The 21,795-nt window shown below is 36.5% G+C and overlaps 3 protein-coding genes across 10 annotated transcripts; 1 reads left to right on the forward strand and 2 right to left on the reverse strand.

The window, feature by feature from the left end:
- Nucleotides 1–1,522: 1,522 nt before the first annotated feature.
- LOC109011401 (polypyrimidine tract-binding protein homolog 3-like) lies at nucleotides 1,523–9,833 on the reverse strand. Of its 3 annotated transcripts, none has more exons than XM_035691060.1 (15): nucleotides 9,727–9,833; nucleotides 9,030–9,101; nucleotides 5,702–5,773; nucleotides 5,480–5,556; nucleotides 5,259–5,340; nucleotides 4,357–4,480; nucleotides 3,958–4,022; nucleotides 3,794–3,843; nucleotides 3,598–3,639; nucleotides 3,442–3,493; nucleotides 3,294–3,348; nucleotides 3,182–3,195; nucleotides 2,554–2,661; nucleotides 2,335–2,478; nucleotides 1,523–2,106 (listed from the first exon to the last, which is right to left on the reverse strand). In XM_035691060.1, the coding sequence occupies exons 2-15, from the start codon at nucleotides 9,084–9,086 to the stop codon at nucleotides 1,717–1,719; spliced, it is 1,332 nt and encodes a 443-aa protein (XP_035546953.1). In that variant the 5' UTR covers nucleotides 9,087–9,101; nucleotides 9,727–9,833; the 3' UTR covers nucleotides 1,523–1,716. The 3 variants fall into 3 exon arrangements, with proteins under 3 accessions (XP_035546953.1, XP_035546954.1, XP_018848136.1); XM_035691061.1 differs by having other exon boundaries at nucleotides 9,721–9,833; XM_018992591.2 differs by having other exon boundaries at nucleotides 9,030–9,097; nucleotides 9,715–9,833.
- Nucleotides 9,834–10,668: 835 nt separating this feature from the next.
- LOC109011402 lies at nucleotides 10,669–14,941 on the forward strand. Of its 6 annotated transcripts, none has more exons than XM_018992597.2 (9): nucleotides 10,669–10,881; nucleotides 11,045–11,170; nucleotides 12,026–12,106; nucleotides 12,265–12,353; nucleotides 12,438–12,512; nucleotides 13,201–13,262; nucleotides 13,340–13,399; nucleotides 13,733–13,945; nucleotides 14,471–14,941. In XM_018992597.2, exons 2-9 carry the CDS (start codon nucleotides 11,048–11,050, stop codon nucleotides 14,602–14,604), a joined length of 837 nt encoding a protein of 278 aa, XP_018848142.1. In that variant the 5' UTR covers nucleotides 10,669–10,881; nucleotides 11,045–11,047; the 3' UTR covers nucleotides 14,605–14,941. The 6 variants fall into 6 exon arrangements, with proteins under 6 accessions (XP_018848142.1, XP_018848141.1, XP_035546460.1 ...); XM_018992596.2 differs by having other exon boundaries at nucleotides 10,669–10,846; XM_035690567.1 differs by having other exon boundaries at nucleotides 10,669–10,846; nucleotides 13,733–13,942.
- A 363-nt stretch (nucleotides 14,942–15,304) lies between these two features.
- LOC109011404 (60S ribosomal protein L3) lies at nucleotides 15,305–18,707 on the reverse strand. The gene is made up of 6 exons (XM_018992607.2): nucleotides 18,599–18,707; nucleotides 17,813–17,904; nucleotides 17,563–17,673; nucleotides 16,709–17,013; nucleotides 15,982–16,391; nucleotides 15,305–15,762 (listed from the first exon to the last, which is right to left on the reverse strand). The coding sequence occupies exons 2-6, from the start codon at nucleotides 17,895–17,897 to the stop codon at nucleotides 15,504–15,506; spliced, it is 1,170 nt and encodes a 389-aa protein (XP_018848152.1). The 5' UTR covers nucleotides 17,898–17,904; nucleotides 18,599–18,707; the 3' UTR covers nucleotides 15,305–15,503.
- Between the last annotated feature and the right edge of the window lie 3,088 nt (nucleotides 18,708–21,795).

Raw genomic sequence — 21,795 nt, forward strand, 5'->3', positions numbered from 1 at the left:
TGAACCAAGTATCCTAAATAGAGACAAGAAAATGATTAGTTGTCTTTTTCGTTGAAGTATTGGGAGGTTGTTTGGAATTTTCTCTACCAAACCCACTGTGTGCCATCCCTTAATTTCTTCTACAATGTGTCAACCATTAATTGCATGGGGTTCCAAATAATTGAAGGTTCTCGTTATACGAAGAAACCAACTTCCATGAGCTCTCATAAACAAGGAGGGAAAAAAACTACGTTTGAGAGAGAGAGGGAGGTTTGGACAAAAACAAGGGAGAACAGATCTTCATCGTGAAGAAGATGAAATTCGACGGGAAACAAGGAAGAGGAAAAAACTACATTTTTATGATAGAGGGAGACTTGGACGGAAACAAGGGAGAGCAGATCTTCATCGTGAAGGAGATGAAATTCGACGGAAGAGAGGGAAAAGCTACGTTTTCGGCTTCTTCAAACTTCAGAGAGGCTTTTTCAAGTTTTTTCACGTTTTCAAGAGGGAGGTTTGGATTCAAGAATCACTTCCTCCCATCTCATTATTATCCAAATATAATAAATAATTTAATTTTTTTAAGTACCAAAATAATAATAATATTAAAAAATAATATTCTAATAATATTTTATTTAAATTTAACATTTCATCTAAAATCATCTTATCTGATTTTACTATCCAATAGGCTGTCACGTCAAACGGGATGGTGAAGTGGTGAGCGTAGCTTTTTCCTTGATTGTAACTCTGTCCCAGCATACCAAGAATCACATCGAATTTGAATGTATTTCTAATTATTATTTTGTAATTCTAAATTACAAATGAGGTGGTATTCTCATTTTATCGCAGACCATTAAAATTACCAGAATTTTTCAGTGGGGTGAAGAAGGGGATGACCATTTAGAAACGATACCAAACCAACTTCAAAAGAAATACTCTGAAATCCAAAGATAGTTTAGGCACTCAATAAATCACCACTCTCACTTCTTATTCTCCCTTCGCTGTGTTTAAGCTCCATCAAGCTCATGCTTGATACAGTTCTCAAATTATTGATGGACGGTATGCCATTTCAACCCTTTCTCCATTGCAATGAAACATTCACAAACTGTGTGGGTGAGAGAGCGAGAGAGCGAGAGAGAGAGAGAGAGGAGGACGAAGAATAAGATAGGAGGAGAAGAGGAAACGCCTTATACCTCAAATGGGAGACAAGCAAAGAACATATATCAATCTTTCACACAGAGAAGCGGATGAAGGAGAAGGAGAAAAGGAGAAGGGAGAAGGGAGAAGGGGATAGTTTCAAGAAGTTTCTCATAAATCAATTGACAGGAAATAAAAAAGGGTGTTGATTAAGATACAACAGAGATGGCCCGATTAGCCTGAATTACAAGACATACAACCAAGATACATAGGAGGTCCCTCTCCCTGAAAAGGCAAAATATCTTCCCCCTCTTTCTTCCTCCTGTCCTTCAAAACTGTGCCCATCCGCAATCATAAATCTACCCCAACTAATAAAGAAACCTCAATAAGAAAGAATTGATGCAAGCAATTGAGATAAGAAAGATAAGAGTTAGAGAAATCGAAACAGAAGATCCCACCAGTAAAAAAAGCAATCAAAAGCACATTGTCAGAAAAGAGTGTAGAAGACCATCAGCTGCATAAAAATATCCCTCCCAATTTTAATCCTTACACCTAGTATCCTTAGGGATGCTTACCCTGGTTATCCTTCTACAATAACGCCACTTAAATAGACTGTAACTGGGAAAAAGAAATCCGGATTATTGATCCAGCAAGCGAAGTAGCATGCTTGCACACTAGGGCTTCAGTAGCCTGCTCCTCAGTTTCAAACATAACTAGGGCCTGCTTCTTCCCATTCATCTCAAAAAGCTTAGTGTTGAGAATGGTGCCATGTTCTTCCAAGTGGCTCACAATCTCCTCTTCAGTGATTTCCAGGGGAAGTGTTGACAGGTGGATCATTTTTGTAGGGGAGCAGCAGTAGCGGTAATTCTTAGCAGCATTACGGTTGAAGCGGTTGAGATTTGAGTTTATGTACTCGTGTGTCTCAGCACCTTGGGTTATGTTTGGATGCTTTGAGAAGTTGACCTCTAACTGCTTCCCAAATATCAGTGCTCCCTATATCTCAAATGAGAAAAGGTTTTAGTGTGTCCAGATCCAATATAGTTTCCACTCACATTTTATCAGTTCGCTCATCATTCCAATATTGCAGGGTCTAATACTCTAAATCATAACCTGATTACCTCATCAGGCCTAATAAATTGACATGCCATTACAATTCAATGAAAAAGAGACAACTGACTCAGCATAACGAACATGGCTTGATAAGTTAATGCAAAAACAAACCTTCAAAAAGTGTACTGCCAGTTCGGCCTGGAAACCATCCCCCATCTGAATAAGCGCATGATCTGGTTTGTTGCGGAGAAGTTTAATTCTCACAATGTTTCCGTATATGGAGAAAAGGTTGAAGAGCTTATCCTCATCTATTCTCTGAAACAAAGTATGGTATGTGAAAACAAGAATTGAACAAAGCCTTTGAATTATAAATAAGAAAGTTTCTCTTACATCAGGATTTAGATTGGAGACAAGGACTGTACACCTGTCATTTGTCCCACTTATTCCAGGAGGCAGACCTCCTCCAAAGGCAGCTGCAATTGCTTCTGCATTGGCCATCTAGATTGCCAGAGGAAACAAAATTCATCAATCATGGGCATGTTTAGAGCCAAACTAATACAACTGTGGAGAAGTGCAATGTACACTAAAGATGATATGACTGTCATGAAGTTAAACAAGTTGAGTAATTGTCTTGACAAGAGCCAACCATCAACAGACCCTTACAATATAATCTCTTGGCAGGACATATGCTCCAAGAGAAGATAATATTGCAATAAAGACTTTAACACCCCACCCCAGATACACCCAATCAATGACCCACCCCCCCACACATCAACACAAAAAGATTAAATTGAAAGATAGATCTCCCTAATCGCAAGTTTAGGGAAAATGACCACTTGCAAGCTAGGAGATAAGAAGATGGAATTCTTAGGCAATCATGGTATACTTATAACATATTCACTTGCAAAGAGAGACTTGGAAGTTCCATATAATCCACCACGAGATACAAATAAATGCAGCCTCCAACACTGTTATAATTAACTTGTATACAAGACATCACGGCCTGAGCAATACTGACCTGTGGAAATGCAACTGGAAGGAAAAGAAAAACATACACATCAGTAAATGATAGAAAATCACATAATTACAATAAACTTATTATAACAATTTGCAAATGCCTAATTAAGCACCTCCCCGTCCAGTAGCTTGAAGGCCATACGTGCCCCCTGCCTCGCCATACCCTGGCTGTCAAAACAAAAAGAATTACTTAAATTAAAAGGCAAGGGACAGCAATTTCATAAATGTTCATATTATTAACATCAAAGGACGAGTACATACTTGTGAAGATCTGCCTTTCTGTTCTGTGGGCAGATTTGGGTTCGTGAAATCCCTAATTTAATGATGGAATAAATAACTAAATTCAGCAACAAGGGAGAGTTAATTTCAAAACGTAAAGGAGTGACAGAAGTCAGAGCCCATATGCGACCAGCCCACCTAGAACGCTCATTATTGTAGTTTACTTGCAACTCGTCAAGGCTGGATTACAGAAAAAAGAAAAATAAATCAACATAGAAAGCAGATGATTTAAAGGACCAAACATACACCCAAAGACAAAAATGTGGACACTCAGCTGCGTGCAACCAAGTACATGGAAAGTAAAATAAAAATTCTAAAATGTTTCAAAACCTACTTTGAGAACTGAATGTCCAGTTGACAGCAACCGTCATAAATATTACGTCCCTAAAACATAACAAGAATAAGTGTTAAACCTCGTTTTGGAAATCAAACCAGACTGTAGACATCAACAAAGTCTCCAGTTCAAACTAACTAGAAAAACAGAGGATGTAATACTACCTGAAGTGCAGTTCTAGCAACAACAGCATTCTGGCGTGATTGATACTGAATAAGTGCTTGAAAACCTACGTAAATTGTAAATACAAGACGAAAACACCATTAAGGGAAAAAGGATATGCATGCATTTATAGTGAATATCTTCTTCTAGATTAAAAGGCATATGAATATGCACACAAAAAGACACCAGGACATTTTAAGATATTGAAAATACAGCATTTCTCATCTAAAGCCAACTTATAGGAAATTCTGGTGCCCAACCATAAGAAATTCGTTGAAATTAAATTCTCTCCAAAAAACAATACTGATCTATTCAGCCAATGCTTAATAGCTGAAGAAAGAAATTTTCAATTATAAACAGAGACAGAGAAAGAAAGAGAGAGAAAACTAGAAGAAGCTGACCAGCTGACTTTTGAAAAGTTACGATCTTCTCTACAAATCCATGAGGAGAAAACACTTGATGCAGCACGTCCACCGTTATTGGATATAGCATGTGATGAATAGTAACTAGGAGAATTCGATTTGGCTGAGTATCCAGAAAGTGCAGACAGCGGAATAGCATAGAGACAAGAGGGAGAAGACAATAAATAGAGGGATATGGATAGAGAAATGATCCTTAGAAATAAAATCTACTACTCCAAAGCCCAGATAATTTAAAAAGTCATGAAGATGAAGAAAAAAATAAAGAAGAGTAAACTAAGGTGAGATTTCATGAGAATCACGAAAAAAAATATTAAGAAAATCAAGTGAAAAAAGAACGATATATTATTCATTTTAATCGAGCCACACAATAATCCTCACCAAAAAGTATCATTTTCCTCTTTTCCTTTGGAGACAAACCCACCGAGAGCTCTCATAGAATGTAACACAATGATGGAAGCCCAGTAGCTTTACAGAGTATGCAATAATATCACTGGTTATGTAAACTACACAATAATTTTCTAAATTACAGTCAAGAATGATATTGAAAACTATAAATGACAATCTATCCGTGTTGGATGTTCAATGAGAAGCTCAGCAGGAACCTTTTTTATTTGTTAGTGAAGTTTTTTTTTTTTTTTTTTTTTACTTGAAGGAGAATAGCAGTAACTGTGAGCATAAAGCATATTAATACTATTTTCTTACATAGCCTTTAAAAAGGCATCTCAGCAAGTAATTGATTAAGCAGTATGTAATCAAGTCAACATTCAAGAAACAGTTATTTTAGCCATAAAAAAGAATTCCTCCATTCATTGCTTTATTCCATAGAAATCAACAAGATAAATTGATTACAATGATCAAATCTCATTTAAGAATATACCAACCTCATCTCCTCTTCCTTGAGTATTTTGATCCATTGTTGTTAGTTCCTGATGTGATGAGAATTGGACATAAACATTCCTCCCCCTGGGGCAAAATGTAAAGACATACATATCATATATGAAATCTTAAAATAATGTCTGCCAATTAAGGTGATATTGAAAATTAGAAATGCCTTACTTCCGCAGAAAATTTAAATTAGAAAAAGTAAACAATCTGTTCATACCTTATGCTTGGCTGAACATTTGCATAGAATTGCAGAGCATTGACTGCGGTAGGAATATCTTGCATTTGGATCAGAGCCTGCATGCATGGAAAACATAACAAAATGTGTCACATCCAAGGTTTTACTTTTTTTTATAAGTAAAAAGCAAGTTATTAAACATCCAAGGTTTTACTTAAGTTCACAACGAAAACAAATGCCTCTACATAGTGGCAAAGTCAAGACCTGATTTTTTGCACGAAGCATCACAAGCTTAGTAATGACTCCAAATGGCTGGAATAGCTGAAGCAAATCATTCTGGCATGAAAAGTATTACCGGTGTCAAAGGATATATGAGATAGAAATAGGAGAGAACACTAAAAAAAATATAAATATAACTGGCAAAAAGCATAATGAAACACAATATAGAACTCTACTTAAAATAGAAAAGAAATACAATATACATTTATGTTCATTTTAAACAAAGGCACTTTCCAAAGGTCATAAAAAATATATGAATTTTTTTTTTTTTATAAGTACAAAAATATATGAATTTGTGATGACATGGAACCTCAACAAGGCAGATCCATCCTTGGGGAGTAAACCCCGGAAACAAGACTCTGCCCGTTAGAACTGTGTATTAGGTAATTTAGGGGAATTCGTACTTTGGAATCATTTTTTTTTTACAAGTAATCAAGTTGTATTAATAAAAGAATAGGCAAAGCCATGTGTAGTACAAAAATAACAAACTTTGGAATCATACCTAGGTTGTCTGAGTCTACAACTCATCTCAAGTCCACCCTTTGATCACTGGGCTGCACCCTGACAGGTCTTATTTGTAACAGATTTATGAATGCTCTCACAATGTGGGTGGCGATGAAGAGAATGAAGTTTTAAAGGTTCTTATTGAACATATATACCAAAGATTAATCTTATATATGGATTAATTTCGAAATGGATAATAAAGGTCATAGTTTCTCATTTCATTTGGGTTCATAGTTGTGCTTCTTCCTGATGATAGCATCAATCTTCAATCATAAGCAGTGACGTGAGTAGAAAATTGTTGTGCCATGGAGGGGATGTTGAGACGGCATTATTTCATACCATGGATTTTATAGACTGCATACTATTTCTATGCAGGGATACATTAAAGAGGTGATTCAAGAGGGTAACCCTTCTTAAGAACGAATGGATTTCATAGTATTATCTTAACATTTCTCACCTATTATTTGCTGATGACACTCTAATTTTTTGCGGTGCACATATTGGTCAAATCCAAGCCTTGAAGGCGCTACTCCTTTGCTTTGAAGCTACATCAGACTTGAGTATTAACCTTTCAAAGTCTTAATTAGTGCCAGTGGGGGCCGTTCATGAAGCAGAATCATTAGCTACACTCTTGGGATGCAAGGTATCTTCACTGCCTCTAAAATACCTTGGTTTACCATTGGGTGCCTATTTTAAATCTGAAAAGATCTAGGATGGAGTGGTCGAAAGGGTGGAGCGCAGGTTGGCTTCTTGGAAGAGATTATATTTGTCGAAAGGTGGTAGGTTGACTTTGATTAAAAGCACTCTTTCAAACTTACCCACGTATTTTTTGTCTTTGTTTCCGCTTCCCATAAAGGTAGCTAATTGTATTGAAAAATTACAAAGGGATTTCTTGTGGAGTGGTTTGGGGGATGAGTTTAAATTTCATCTGGTCAATTGGTCAACAGTTTGTACACCTATTTGTGGGGGAGGGTTGGGAATTCGTCAATTGACAAAATTCAATCAAGCTCTTTTGGGAAAATGGTTGTAGAGGTACCAACTTGAAAGGGAGGCTTTATGGAAGTCGGTTATAGACTCTAAATTTGGAAAGGCTTGGGGAGGTTTGTGCTCGAATGAAGTACGAGGCACATATGGAGTGGGGTTATGGAAATATATAAAGGGACATTGGGAGACATTTAGAGGACATGAACATTTGGTGGTGGGTGATGGTTCTTGCGTCAGTTTTTGGTATGATAAATGGTGTGGTGATCATAGCCTTCAAGTCACATTCCCTGCTATTTTTGAGCTAGCAATACAAAAGGATGCAACGATTGCTGATCTTTTGGTCCTTTCAAGTGGCCCCCCTCAATGGAATATTGATTTCATTAGGGCAGCCCAAGATTGGGAGGTCAAAATTATTTTAGAGTTCTTTGCGACATTGTATTCAGTAAGTATACCAGGGGATACCGGGGACAAGATGCATTGGAGTCATTCTAAGAAAGGCAACTTCACTGTTAGATTATTTTACCAAGCTCTAACGAGTCCTGGTTTGACCATGTTCTCATGGAAGAGTATATGGCAGACAAAAGCTCCTTCAAAAGCGGCTTTTTTTGTTTGGACAGCAACACTGGACAAAGTTCCTAACTACAGATAACTTGAGGAAGCGCCGGGTAATTGTGACTAATTGGTGTTGTATGTGTATGAAGCAGGGGGAATTAGTAGATCATTTGCTTCTACATTGCGAGGTGGCCAGGGTTGTGGGATGATTTTTTCACGAGAGTCGGTTTGTCTTGGGTCATGCCTCTTAGATTGGTGGATTTCCTTGTAAGTTGGAGAGGCATTCAGGGTAACTCTCAGGTGGTGGTCATTTGGCGTATGGTTCCTGTTTGTATGTGTTGGTGTATCTGGAGGGAAAGAAATGCAAGAAGCTTTGACGACTTTGAGAGAACAACGGAGGAACTTAAACTTTTCTTCTTTAAGTCTTTGCTTTTATGGGCAGGAAACATTGTTTGTAATGGACTAAATATTCATGACTTGCTTCTTTCGATCGTAAACCCTAACTAGGTGTTTCTCATGTATATTACCTGTGTACCTGGGCTTTGCCTATTTCTATTACTAAAATTCCTATGATTACCTATCAAAAAAAAAAAAAAAAAAGATTTCATAGTATATTAGACTTGAACTGCTCAAGGCACAAGAAAGGACTACTGTAAATTTAATTTTCACATTTCACTTTCATGTCTCCACTTAAATGATCAATTCTTCCTTGCTTCCTAATTTCCATGTCTACAAAAATATGCCATGAACATGTCAAATAAACTTGAATAGCATATTAGTTTTCTTTTATTGGCATCGGGTATTCGGAACAAATCCTTGACTAATCTCAAGGGTGCAGCACAAGTCGTTCGCAAGGAGTTTTCAGTAACTGCATCTCGGTTAATTCAAGGATATTTTCACGTAAGGGCTCAAACCCTAGATTTAAAGGGAGCATACCACCAAGACCAACGTTCTTACCACTAGAGCCAACCCCTAGGGGTTCGGGTAAGTAAAAATAATTGTTAAGCATTTTGTTTTAATAAGTATTTATATTTATGCAGAGATACATTAATGTCATTTGCTCATTTTCAACTTTAAGGTTGCAATATATTTAAACAGTGGTGGCTATCCAAGTAAGGCCACAACCTCATTTATTTTCTTCATTTCTATCTCTTCAAAATAGATGCGATTAATAAAATATTTTTTCCTCCTACCGTCAGTATTTTTTACTGTATAATCTAATATCAGAGAAAATAAACAGGAAGAGAGAGAAGAAAATATAGTGAGAGTATACTTCAGATATCTCATGGCCCACATTGCGAACGTGAATGACCTTAGAAGGGTCTGTCATTGTGAACCAACCTGTAACAAAACCCAAACATAATTTTAGCTTTTCTTAGAATTTAGGTCCACTATCACTCCCAACACTCTTCTATTTCAAAATGCCAACAAATAAAATTATTTTCTTCTGCCGGTATGTATACCAATGCACTCTGTATAGCCCAATAGCAATGCTAAGTACATAGCACACTTAATACCATTGTTCAAGTGCCTTCAGAAATCCAATTCCTTTTAAAGAAAAAGTTAAATGAATCTGAAATCTAGCATTGAATTTAGTTCCGCAATCAATGTGATATAAGAATGCCTAAATAATTATTTCTTTAAATATTTCTTTTAATAAATAATTATTTCTTTAATTATTTCTTTTAAAGCAAAACAGAGAGAATAGTGTCCCCAGGTCAAACCCTAAAGTTCCGTTTGGTCGCAAAGAAATCCCAGGGACAAAAAAAAAAAAGATAAAAAAGAAACTCGAATGTTTTCTCATAGAGCTAAAGCAAACACGGTCAGTTGAAGATTCCGAATTCGAAAGTTCTCAGCTTTACTTTTTCCAGAGAGATTTCTCGGAAACCAAACGGATCGCACGTTGAAAGTAGTATAAATTAAACCAAAAAAGAAGCCAAAGGGAGGGCTTGGCATACCTGTGAGAGAGAGAGAGAGAGAGAGAGAGAGAGAGAGAGAGGACTATGAGAGCTACAATCGCGAATATCCCCTGCTTCGCTTTTTTACTGCCCTTGCCTCCTCCTCCCTGTTTGGCACTTCCTCTCTATCTCACGGATTATATATACGGCCTTTCACATTTATATGATTTTTTTATTTAAAAAAAAAAGGAGCAAATTAAAAATTAATTTTATTTACTTATATAATATAATTGTATTTTGCTAAAAATTGTCTTGCAATGGAGATATACCTATAACTAAATTTTTTTAGATATGTTTTGTAGGAATTTTGAAAAAAAAAAAAATGCATCATTTGGGATTATATGGCTTCAAACATAGTGAAATTATAAGTTTGATGTAGTTTTATCATAGAAATAAATTTTATTCCCGTTAACTTTAATGCAAGATTATTAGATAGTTTCATAATAGAATTGGCTATTAATAAATTTTGTTGTAATAAAGAATTAAACAAAAATATCGAATACGTCGAATAAATAAATTAAAATGTCATTTGGATAGTGAATTGAGATGATATTAGTTGAGATAAAAGTTAAATAAAATATTATGATTGTTTTAAGATTTAAAAATATTAAATTATTTATTATATATTACGTAAGAATTTAAAAATTTTATAATAATAAAATAAGAAAAAATGAAATGAGTTGAAATCACTTTTCAATCAAAATGAGACCTTAACAATCGATCATAATAAATGTATAAATAAATATTATTTAGTATTTTATTAATAAGATAGTTGTTGAAGATAATAAAATTAAGATAAAAAATATTATTTTTTATAATTAAGAACCCTATTTGAATAACAATGATTTAAAATATTTACGTAATTAAGATAACAACAATTATTTCTATATATATCCGTGGACCCCAGCCACGTCATCAGCCAATATCCCTTTGTCAGTTTTTACAAGGCGGTCTTCACGGCGCCACGACCGCTCTCGTAAGCCCTATTAATCTCTCTCTCTCTCGCTCTCCTACTCTTTTTCAGATTGAAATCGGCTCTATCTGTCTGCAACAAGAAGTAACTCCGAAATCTCGTAGTGTTCATTGCTCCCCGCGACCGAACAAAATTACTGAGAAAAAGAGAGATATCAAGGCAAACGCGGGCTTCTCTCTAGCTTCGTTCAGCTGGTTTTTTTTTTAATTCTGTTACTCTTTCTTTGCTGAACAACTTAACAGTATCTAGAACCCTACGGTTTTGTGGGTTTTCTGAATTTTTTTCTTTTTAGTTATTGTTTCATATATTTGGATCTATAAACTTGAAAATTTGGTGGTTTTTATTTTCGGTTTTTAGCAAATGGATCGGTACCAGAGGGTGGAGAAGCCGAGGCCAGAGACGTCTATTAACGAGAATGAGATTCGCATTACCACTCAGGGAAGGATGAGGAACTACATTACCTATGCCACCACTCTACTTCAGGTCGAAACCCTCTATCTCTCTCTCTCCACCTCTCTATACGCCTTTATTTAGTATATGTATGATTCATATGCTCCTACATTACTTATGGATGTTTCTATCTCCGGATATAGTGTGTATGTGCTTATGGATGCGTGTTTATATGTATTGCATGTACTTATTATTTTAGCAATGCTGGTGTGTTTCTATGCTTATGGGTAAGATTACATTTTGCACACTCGGAATTAGCACCTTTTTTCATTTCCATTTGCAACATAAACTTCCGAGATTGGCAAATTGAATGCCAAGCTACCAAATTTTGGCAATTGTAACTTCAATTAAGATTTGATTGTTAAGGTAGATGAAAAAATAGGGCACATGACAGAGTCCTAAGGTTTAATCTTAACTAAATGTGTAAATTGATCAAATTTCATACTTTAGGGTGCAGATTGCCAGTTTAGTTTAAGGCACGTTCAGTAAAAAAGAATAGTAGTTTAAGGTACATATTGCAGAAGCGGCGGTAGTTTTAAGAGTTTAAAGTGTAATTTCCCTAATTTATACCCCTCTTCTGCTGTTAGGCCAGTTAACTTTAGGGTTTTTTTTGCTGAAATTTTCTGTAATGAACCAAACTCGTGGTGTTGGCTTCCTTTTGTGTAGGTAGGCATTATTTGGAAAAGAAAGTTATGTTTGCATAAATTATTTGGTAGCATTTATTTTTTCACCTCATCTTACCCATTATGCATTCTGTGATTTTTATTTTGTAAAAAACAAAAGAACATTTTGTTTTATATAGTAGTTAGTTATATTCTGACTTCTATGGTAGGTATGTTCGTACATACTTCTTATCTTACTGTTTGTTTTGCTCTATTTTTTATATAGGAAAAGGGATCTAATGAAATCGCTCTTAAAGCCATGGGCAGAGCGATCAGCAAGACTGTGATGATTGCTGAATTGATTAAGGTAGTTCGCTAGAATATCGCTCCTTTTTTCCACTCTTCCCCTGTTCAGTCTACGTAAAAGATTGTTGTTCTAATAGTACTTTATCAGTATTGATGTTACTGTTTGTGCCTGCTTGCAATGTATATTATTTACCTGCCATAATTTGTTTTCTTTGGTAGAGAAGGATAGCTGGTCTTCATCAGAACACAGCAGTTGGTTCTACTGATATTACTGACTTGTGGGAGCCTCTAGAAGAGGGACTTCTTCCGTAAGGATATTATAAAAGGAATCTTTCACTTACAGAACATAATCATTTTGATCCCTTTTGAGCTGGTTGTTTCCGATGATGCAGCCTGGAAACTACTCGCCACGTATCGGTTATAACAATTACTTTGTCCAAGAATGAACTAGATACATCATCCTCAGGGTACCTCTCTTGTCCCATTGTATGACCAGCAGACAACTTTCATTCTTTGTTTTGTAATTTTTTTTATTAATACTCTGTTATTTGCTTTTTATGGGAAATATCTATTGTGGGTGTATAGTCATTCCTTATTAAAAATAATGATTAATTGAGACTATGACTCAGTTGTCTAATGAAATACCTGCCATTTTCCTGGATTCTTATGATTCTGGGTCACAAGTATTTATATTATATATTTAATGGTGGATATCGCGTGTCAAAATGAATTTTTTTTATGGTGGAGTTCTCATTCTTTTATGAATAGAAGCTTTGCTCTTCTTTCTCGAATGTTTTGTGTTGGTCCATTGGTGCGTTGTTAGAAACTTATGGGCACAGTTGCACTGATCATTCACGTGACCATCCTTTGAGCTTTTCAAGTAGGAACTTATGGAACTTCAAAAGAACCAAAGATAGTTGATTATGTGAATATGGTGCAGTATGAGTTTCTATATTTCTTGGTCAACCGTCTCTCTATTTCTCTCTATACACATTCAACACACATGAACACATTCTGTGAGTCTTTGTATTTGTATGGGTGATTGGTAGTCATAGTATCATACGCAAAAGGTAACTGATAACTATGTTGGATTTCTTTTTGGTGTATTCTTCCTTGGCCTCTTTCGTTATCGTTAATGCTTGTACTATGATGTAGTTACCAACCACCTATTCCAGCTGATCAAGTGAAGCCCTGGACTGAATATGATTATGACGGAGGTAAAGCGATAAACTTTATGTATTTTAATCCTTCTAAAGCATATTAGTCAATGTTGCTTTGTTTCTCGTGGAAATAGAGGGCTCTCCTAGAATGCGTGGTAGAGGCCGTGGTGGTCGAGGAAGGGGCAGAGGAAGAGGTAATACTCTTGAAATTGATATTTTATTTTGATTCCTCTTTATTGCTAGTATTTAATTTTTACACTTAAATTTTTACCAAGTTGTGTGGGGATTTCTGGTTTGAGTTTTGAATCCCCCCTTAAGCACCTTATACCCTGTGGATTTTGCATGCCAGTGGGTGATTGGGACTTTATTCTGTTTTTCTTAAGTAATGTTGGTAAAAGCACACTTAAGCACTAAGCTTCAAGACCGAAGTGCTTTGCTTACCAAAAGTAAAGCTCATTTATAAGAGCGCGTTCCTTTTTGGCAACACCAATTGCAGCACCAACAATTGTGATTTACTGTATTTACAGGGAGTTATAATAATGGAGTTGTAGAGTACAATGGAGATAATGGCCTGGATGGTGGACGATATTATGGAGGCAGGGGTCGAGGTCGTGGAAGAAGCCATGGCTACCGTGGGCGCGGAAGGGGGTACGGTGGTGGGAGCACGCAGCAGGAATTCAGTGATTATAATAACTATGGGAATAACTATGGGGGAGGGCCGACTCCTGCACAAGGTCGTGGTAACCTTTATTTGCTTTTATACCATCTTACGTGTAACAAATGATGACATTTACGTGAAAAACCATTTCCTTACATATTCCATACTCTTCCTTGTTTAGAGGCTTTCTTAATATTTGTACTCATGCATAATATTTGTAAGTGAGACTGCTATATGTCATCTAGAATTGTTATGATTAACTTTTATAATATTAGCAACATGATTAGTCTTATTTTGAAATTTTCTTTTTGTTTGCCAAGTAAAATTACTGTATCAATATTGTACTTTGTAAAACCTCCTCTTAGATGCATGGCTTTAGATAATAGAAATTTGGAAGGAGAAAATAGGAAAAGGTTTTAGGCCTCTCATACTTGTGGTTGGTGTTTTCATTTATTTTGGTCATTGGATTTGTTGCCGCAAAAAGACATGGCGGCAAATTTGCAGTGATGGAATTTTTCTATTTTTGTGTGTATTGGGTGAGTTTCCATTTCAAAATACAAGTGATAGTTTCTAAATAATAATAAATAAAAAATCTCATGTCTTGCAGGACGAGGACGAGGACAAGGACGTGGACGTGGACGTGGACGTGGACGTGGACGTGGCTGGGGCAGGGGTCGTGGGCGTGGTCGGGGTTTCATGTTAGATGGCCAGGCAAATGTGAGAGCCCTAGACACGGTATAAAGTGTGGTTTAGGTTTCTGAGAGTTCTGGATGCCAGCTCTTCTGATTTCTTTTCCCGGGGGAAGAAGAGAGAAAAGGCAAAAGAAGGAAAATTTGGATTTTCACTTCTTAATATATCTAAACATTTTAGCTATAGTGAGTTGCCACATGTAATGTGGTGGGGCATGTTTTGTAGTTTGAAATAGGATTTTAGCCATAGCACATGATCTCGTAAAACCGTACCAAGTAAGGTAGGCTAATTTTTATTTAAGCGCTTACAAAACTTTGGAACGTTTTTACACCCTCATCTTTTTCTTTTAGATAAATAATATAGTACGGAAGTGCATTACATTCTTTAATTTGTAATTAGTACATTTCTTTGTTTCCTTCAATGGGGAGGGACATCACAAGATTTTCAGTGTATCATTATCGTTCTTTGGTGTTTTGAGCTTTGTATCCAAAGTTCTAAGACTTTCATGTGCAATGAAATTTCAGGTTCACTTAAAATGACAAGGGTCTTTTTACATACCCTTGAGCTAAGATATTTCTTTATAAGTAAACAAGATAATAATAGACAAATACACGGACATTCGACCTTGAACTAATATGTAAACGGTAAACTCCTCACAATTTCCACTTCGGAGTGGAAAAGCTCAAAAAAGAAGAAAATGGGGAACAGAAAACCAAAACCATGACGATGCCCCAACTCATGAAATAGCAGATTGGCCAAAATTTTGAAGCAATACTAATTATTTAAGATGAAAAAGATATCCTCGTCAAAATAAAACTTGACAAAATACCGTCCAAAATCCTCAAACAAACCACATAAATTTCGATGACGCAATTGTCCTGAAGAAAAAATTGCATTGCATAAAAACGACATTAACTTGATGGCCAAAAACATCTGACATGCTTGCATAATTATGCCTTGACCCGTCCATAAAACTTCTGTTTCTCTTGAGTTGTCTGGAATCGGCCATGCCCAAACTTTGAGGAGGTGTCGATGAACTTGAGCTTGATCTCCTCGAGAGCAAGACGCGATGTTTGCTTGAGCAGAGACTGGCGAAGCGTAACAACCCTCTTCTTTGGACCAACACAGCAACCCTTGATCATGAGATAATCATCCTTCACTATACCATAATGAGGGAAGCCACCCATTGGAGTAATGTCCTTCTCAGTCCTAAACCATCAAAACAAAGCCATAAATTGTTAGCCAACAACATCAAGTATTACTAACACCAGAATGAAAAATGAAACATTCAAAATCGCCTCCTGGTGTGTAGGCTGACTCCCCTCAAATATTACTTAAGGCCAAAATATTCTTACTACTGAAACCAGAGAATGGAGTGTCTATCTTTTGCTTTATAAAAAGATTTCACAAGTCATTCAACCAACAAACCTGTCAAACTCAGTGAGAGCAGCATGTGACTCCACCCCATTCTTGCCGAGCTTGTAGATCTTCTTGTTCATCTCGGTACGGTGGTGGTATCCATTCTGACCAGCCCTTGCAACTGTGAATGAGACTCTAGCAGGATGCCAAGCACCAATACATGCCACCTTCCTTAGACCCCTGTGAGTCTTCCGGGGAAGGCGGGTGACACCCCAACGAGTGACAACACCTTCATAACCTTTACCCTTCGTTACACCAATGATGTCAATCATCTCATCCTTCTGGAAAACAGCATCCACAGGAATCTGTTTCTCAAAGAAGCCATATGCATAGTCTACTTTCTGAGCCACAGTTCCTCCATTGACCTGGATCTCCATCAGGTGTGCTTTCTTCTGCTTCAATCCCTTCATTTTCCTAATCTGCAGCAGATCAGCCAGAAGCACTCGTGTATTAGACTAAGACCATTTAGAAGTAAAAAAGGAACAAAACACACAGTTAATGAAACCATGTCAAACTGAAGTTCAGGAACCATGACATATACAGGTGTATTTATTTATTTTTTATCGGTAAACAAGATTTTATTGATCATAAGAATCGACAAGAGCCCATGTCTATGGGATACAGGTATATTTATTATATATGCAAGACTACATTCTTTTTTATGAGTAACTACATTCTTTTTTTTTATCAGTACATGTAAGAGTACATTATTAATTGATAAATGAAGTGTTGGTACCTGAGTGTGAGCCAAAACACGAATAACAGTAGCATATTTTTTCATTTTCTCCAGCTGTGATTGGATATTTTTCTTCCCTTCTTCAGATTCATACTGCTTTGAGTATTTTGTGAAAGCCTTCTTCTTGGACTTACACCAATTCTTGTAGAACCTCCGCTTCACCTCTTCACTCAAATGCTGAGCCCAAACGGTGTTCAAAGTGCGAAGTCCACGTGGTGTCCTCACATAGCCCACAACTCCGACAACAACCATAGGAGGAGTCTCAATAACGGTAACAGCCTCACAAGTCTCCTTCTTGTGAAGTTCTAAAAAATTAAAATAAAAAAGATTAAATAAAGCCCACAAAAATTAAAGGCCAGAAAAATTCCATGGCACAAGGAATCAGATAGGACATACAAGTACTAATTCGAAAAAAGAAAATAATTTAATGTCATAACAAACAATTCTGTTAAAAACTTGAATAATTATGTTAAAATATAACTGGATGCTATATTTATTATTCAATTAGTTATATGCCTTCACAAACTTATAAGGAACATCATGGTTGAAAAATATAGAGCAACAAAATGTGCAAGAGACATATCTGAATAGAAAATGAAAGCTCAAGACCTTGTAAAGCATATAAAATGTATCGATGACCAAACAAATTTGGCTTTTGGGCTATATAAAAGATAAGAAACTTTCATAGCCACCCCATCATTTAAAGCAACTATCTGTTATTGTGTTTCCCTTTCCCTCTTTTTACTGAATATAAACTCAAGAATGCTTCACTACTTCAGCATGGTGTGATGGTTAAAAAATATAGGACTAAGAAATGCTTATAAAAAAAATATAGGACTAAGAAATGAACTCACTTGATCCAGGTTTTTCAACCTCCCTGACAATGTGAGTCATCCCAGCCTTGTAGCCCAAAAATGCAGTAAGTCTGCATGGCTTGGTTGGGTCATCCTTAGGAAAAGCCTTCACTGCATGGGTCAAAGCCACCAATAATCATTAGATGGAAAAAAAAAAAAACATTAATTTCAGGATGAAACACCTTTCTTTCTATGAAAGATCGATCAAGATTACACTCCATACCAGATAATGAAGAATCTAATCACATACCCTTTCCCCTGTGACGAGCAGCTCGCTTCCTTGGAAGAAACCCAAGGGACCCGTGCCTAGGGTGCTCAAACTTCCTGTGAGACATTCTCCTCCTTCAATCACAGAAAACATCAAGCCATTAATAAACCATATAAAATGCGTCAAGTTTGATCAGTATAGCTCTATACGGACGAGTTGTAGAAGCACCAGATGAATAACACGTGAACCCACTCGAGCAGGTTAAACTTGATCTACCGCTCACTGACATATCTCAAACTTGATATATTCTTGGTTTAACATATATAAACAAAAACACCATTATATCACTAAACTAATATAACTACAAAAATCATTTTAAATAAAAGCATTTCGAAACAATAATTATGCTTTGAATACGAATTTAAATTTAGTGTCAATCTAGCGAAAAAAGCTTACACATTTAAAACAACGTATTTTTAAAATTGAAAAAAATTACCAATATAAGTTGAAAACTTCATCAATAAATGCAAACACGGACAGACAATTATATAATACATCAGATTCATGCAAATGATTAAAGAACCAGATCTTGTAAGAGAGACAAAATCCTGACAGCAACACGAATCTAATACGCGAACTGAGACTATGGTAACAAAAAACTACAAATGCTATATAATTGCCAAGGAAATGAACGTTAAAAACAGAACAAAGCCAAAATAATGAAGATAAAAAGAATCCGTTTCTCTTCATTTTCTCCAGTTTCTCAGCAACCAAACAAGAGAGGGAGAAAGAAATAGAGAGAATGGAGATAGAAAGCGAGAGAGATACCTGAGCCTCGGCTTACGGCGACTGCACCCGCAACAGAGTTCGTAATAAACCCTAGGTTGTGTTTTTATAACAAAAGGATTTACATAAACCGCCCCCTGTGGTTTTGTCGAATTATAAATTTATAATAGGGGCCTTGCTCTTAAATTTCAATCCACTTAAAAAAGTGGCCCAAATCTAACTAAATGTGGGCCGTGGATATCCAACTTTGTGGGCTTTTTTTGATAGTCTCGAATTATTGAGACAGCCCACCAACGCAAGTCTCCGAAAACAATTCAAATTAGGGCTACGTCAGGTCATCACCCGTACGGCTGCTGCTTATATATATGTATATAAAGACCTGCTCGGCCTTGAAGATCTCTTTCATGGACGAGTTACGAGGTTAGGTTTTTCCGGTTACATCCGAGATTATTTTGTTTTCAAATTTAAAGATAATTTTAGTTGTTGAAGAGAATGATGAAAATCTCTGTTCCGTGCTAACGCAGCACCGTCGTAGAGGTGCTATGAGCGGCACTTTTCCACACGAGATTTCTGACTCTACCTTTAACTATTGTTTGGTTGCCTAGAAAAAAGAAAAAAAGATGGGAAAACGATAATCGGCGGGAGAGAATACCTGACTCGTTATTTTTCATTTTCCCTCTCATTGGTTTCAGTGGGTACAAGCTCATATTTACAATGTTAGATCTAAAAAGAATTAGCATTTTCTTATCGCTGTGATGAAAGTTTGTTATTTTGTTCGTGCTTACCTTGGCTGAGAATTTTAGATTTATCTGCATATTCGTATCAGTCTATTTTGACTGATGTATCGGACATCGTTTTAATGGCTTCAACATCAAGATTTTCGTTTTAGGGCCCAAACATTTTTCAGACATAAGCTGCAAACAATATAAATTATGAGAACGTGTTTTCTTGAAGTGTTAAAGATTTTAATCCACTCGCTTAATGATTTATCTTTAGTTTGGTTATCATATATTGTAGTGCCACTTCCCCCACGAAGTTTCTGACTGTCCGTCTACAGTTATTGTAGTGTTGGGTTCCATATAAAGAGCTTGGAAATAGATATCGAAAAGGATATAAAATATTTGGCTCTTTTCAAGTTTGCGTGTAATCTATTCATCCTGTTCTTTTAATATGTGAGGATGTAGAATTTGAACTAAGAACTCAGTTCCTTTTAGCAAGACTAATCCATTAGATGCTGTTGAGTAGATTCAAAAGTATATTTTTTCTAGTGTCCAAATGAGATTTTATTAGTACTGTTGGGTGATGGGGATATCAATGCATAAGTCCTGCTATCAATCTGGCTTTTTCAAAGAAAATGAAAAGAAAGAAGGAATGTAGTTTCTTTTGGTTAATGATATCCAAACTTTGTTGCTTCTTTAATTGGCGCACCCTGTGTTGATGGGTTGGAGACATATGGGTAGAGGCTTTTGTTAGCATGTTGGTTTGAAATACTTGTTATTTGATGAATTTTCTGCTCATATGGGTAGACATTTGATGAATGTTGGTTTGTTAGCATTCACACAAGCTCACACACATATGGTCTTGATATACAATACTCTTATTTAAATCATATTTGGATTGCTGGGAGTTCATATACTTCGGATTATCCATGTATGTGGGTCTCACTTTCAAGAGTCCACTTGCATGAATGGTATTAGACTCAGGTACTTGAAAGCGGTATAGATTGTAGAAGATATGATCCTTTTTCTTTGGAATTAGGCTTTGTGAAAACATGTCCCGTATAAGTGTCTTTTGATCTTTGTTCGATTCAAATCCTTGGAGACTCTGATGTTTAATCCAAAGTATGGTGCTACCCATGATTCAAGTAGGCATTTCATCTTGGAAGTGCTTTTGTTGATACTCACTTGCACGCATACTTTCTTAGCTAGGCCCTTAAAAGCCTTGGATATGTTAATACAGATGGTTACGTTGGTCATTTGGCTTGGTTAGAAAGCTTCTCATAAGCCTACAGGTCTCTCCTTGCATTGCCGATGGGCATCTTTGGAGAAATTTATATTTTTTGTGCTTAAAATACAGGTATAATCCAGTTATTTATTTGTATCAATGCTGATATGATGCATGCGTCTGTGGCAAGTCCTCTTTATGACTCGTTTCATCCTCACACACCTTGTCCCACACAATTGAGGCCCTTTTACCTCGTGCTGCTTGCATCCTTATTGTAGTATAATTTGGTTATTCAAAGAATAATAGCCGTGTGGTTTTCATAATGGGAAAGCAAAGGCAACTTGCAAGGTATGGATGCAGAAGAGCTTTTGTGAGGCTGATAAGTTTTAGCTACTTAGATTTAGGCTGCAGCAGTCCGAATTCTTGATTCCGCAACAGATCACATCGAACAAGATGTCTTTTGATGTTGAATAATTTCAAAGTTTTCCACTGGTGTTAGAATTTTCATTTTTGGGAACACTTGTAATTTTAAAAAGGAAATATTTACATTTTCTTGGAGTTCCTGAGTGATGGTATGTAACTGTTGATGGCAATATTTGGTTATATTTTTCATGTAGTGTACTAATTCTGCTTATATTTTGATTGTTATATTGGACACAATGACTGTTCGTAGTTGTAACTGTCCAAGCTTCTTTTTCTTTCTTCAACAAGCGATTGAAGACTAGGTCTGGTTTGTTTTCACTAGATGAGATGAAACATTTTCAACGGGGTCCCAGGCATGTTTGGCAGTAGGGCTGCAACCCAACCAACCCGATCCATGTTTGGGTCCGATCCGACCCGATCCGCATCAAGGACAAGCCAACCCAATATGGGCCGACCTGACCCGAGATTGGAAGCAGCCAAACGAATCAACTCCAGATCAATGCAAAACCCAAATCTCTCTCGTTCTCGCATTCCATTTGCCTTTGGTTTCACTTCAAAAATTCGATTCAAAAGCTCGATAACAATGCACATGCAGCTAAAGATGTAAAGATAACAAAGGAAAGAAATAAAGAAAGGAAAATAGTATTAAAAATCAATGCTTTACATAGGAAATGGTGCACTATGATCTTCATCATCACCGGTGGAGAAAAGGTGAGAAAAATATTGAAGAAGATGAGGAGTAGATCGGAATCCAAAAGAAAAGTCTGGGTCAAGCAAAAATGGCTGCAGCCGCCCAACAGACTAGACCCTCTTCTTCCACTAGACCACTCCAACCACCTCCTCCTCTTCAGTCCAGGGCTCCACCGCCACTT

This window comes from Juglans regia, chromosome 6 (assembly GCF_001411555.2).
Source record: "Juglans regia cultivar Chandler chromosome 6, Walnut 2.0, whole genome shotgun sequence".
In the NCBI taxonomy this organism is placed as follows: Eukaryota; Viridiplantae; Streptophyta; class Magnoliopsida; order Fagales; family Juglandaceae; genus Juglans; species Juglans regia.

Excerpts from the sequence above, each read along its gene's own strand:
- LOC109011404 (XM_018992607.2), bottom strand. The coding sequence starts at position 17,897 with ATGTCTCACAGGAAGTTTGAGCACCCTAGGCACGGGTCCCTTGGGTTT. Across the intron at positions 17,674-17,812 it reads TGCTCGTCACAGGGGAAAGG|TGAAGGCTTTTCCTAAGGAT; the intron begins GTATGTGATTAG and ends TGACCCATGCAG. Across the intron at positions 17,014-17,562 it reads GGTTGAAAAACCTGGATCAA|AACTTCACAAGAAGGAGACT; the intron begins GTGAGTTCATTT and ends TTAATTTTTTAG.
- LOC109011402 (XM_018992597.2), top strand. The coding sequence starts at position 11,048 with ATGGATCGGTACCAGAGGGTGGAGAAGCCGAGGCCAGAGACGTCTATT. Across the intron at positions 12,107-12,264 it reads TGATTGCTGAATTGATTAAG|AGAAGGATAGCTGGTCTTCA; the intron begins GTAGTTCGCTAG and ends TTTCTTTGGTAG. Across the intron at positions 12,354-12,437 it reads CTAGAAGAGGGACTTCTTCC|CCTGGAAACTACTCGCCACG; the intron begins GTAAGGATATTA and ends CCGATGATGCAG.
- LOC109011401 (XM_035691060.1), bottom strand. The coding sequence starts at position 9,086 with ATGACAGACCCTTCTAAGGTCATTCACGTTCGCAATGTGGGCCATGAG. Across the intron at positions 4,023-4,356 it reads AACTTTTCAAAAGTCAGCTG|GTTTTCAAGCACTTATTCAG; the intron begins GTCAGCTTCTTC and ends CAATTTACGTAG. Across the intron at positions 2,479-2,553 it reads TCTCCAATCTAAATCCTGAT|AGAATAGATGAGGATAAGCT; the intron begins GTAAGAGAAACT and ends ACTTTGTTTCAG.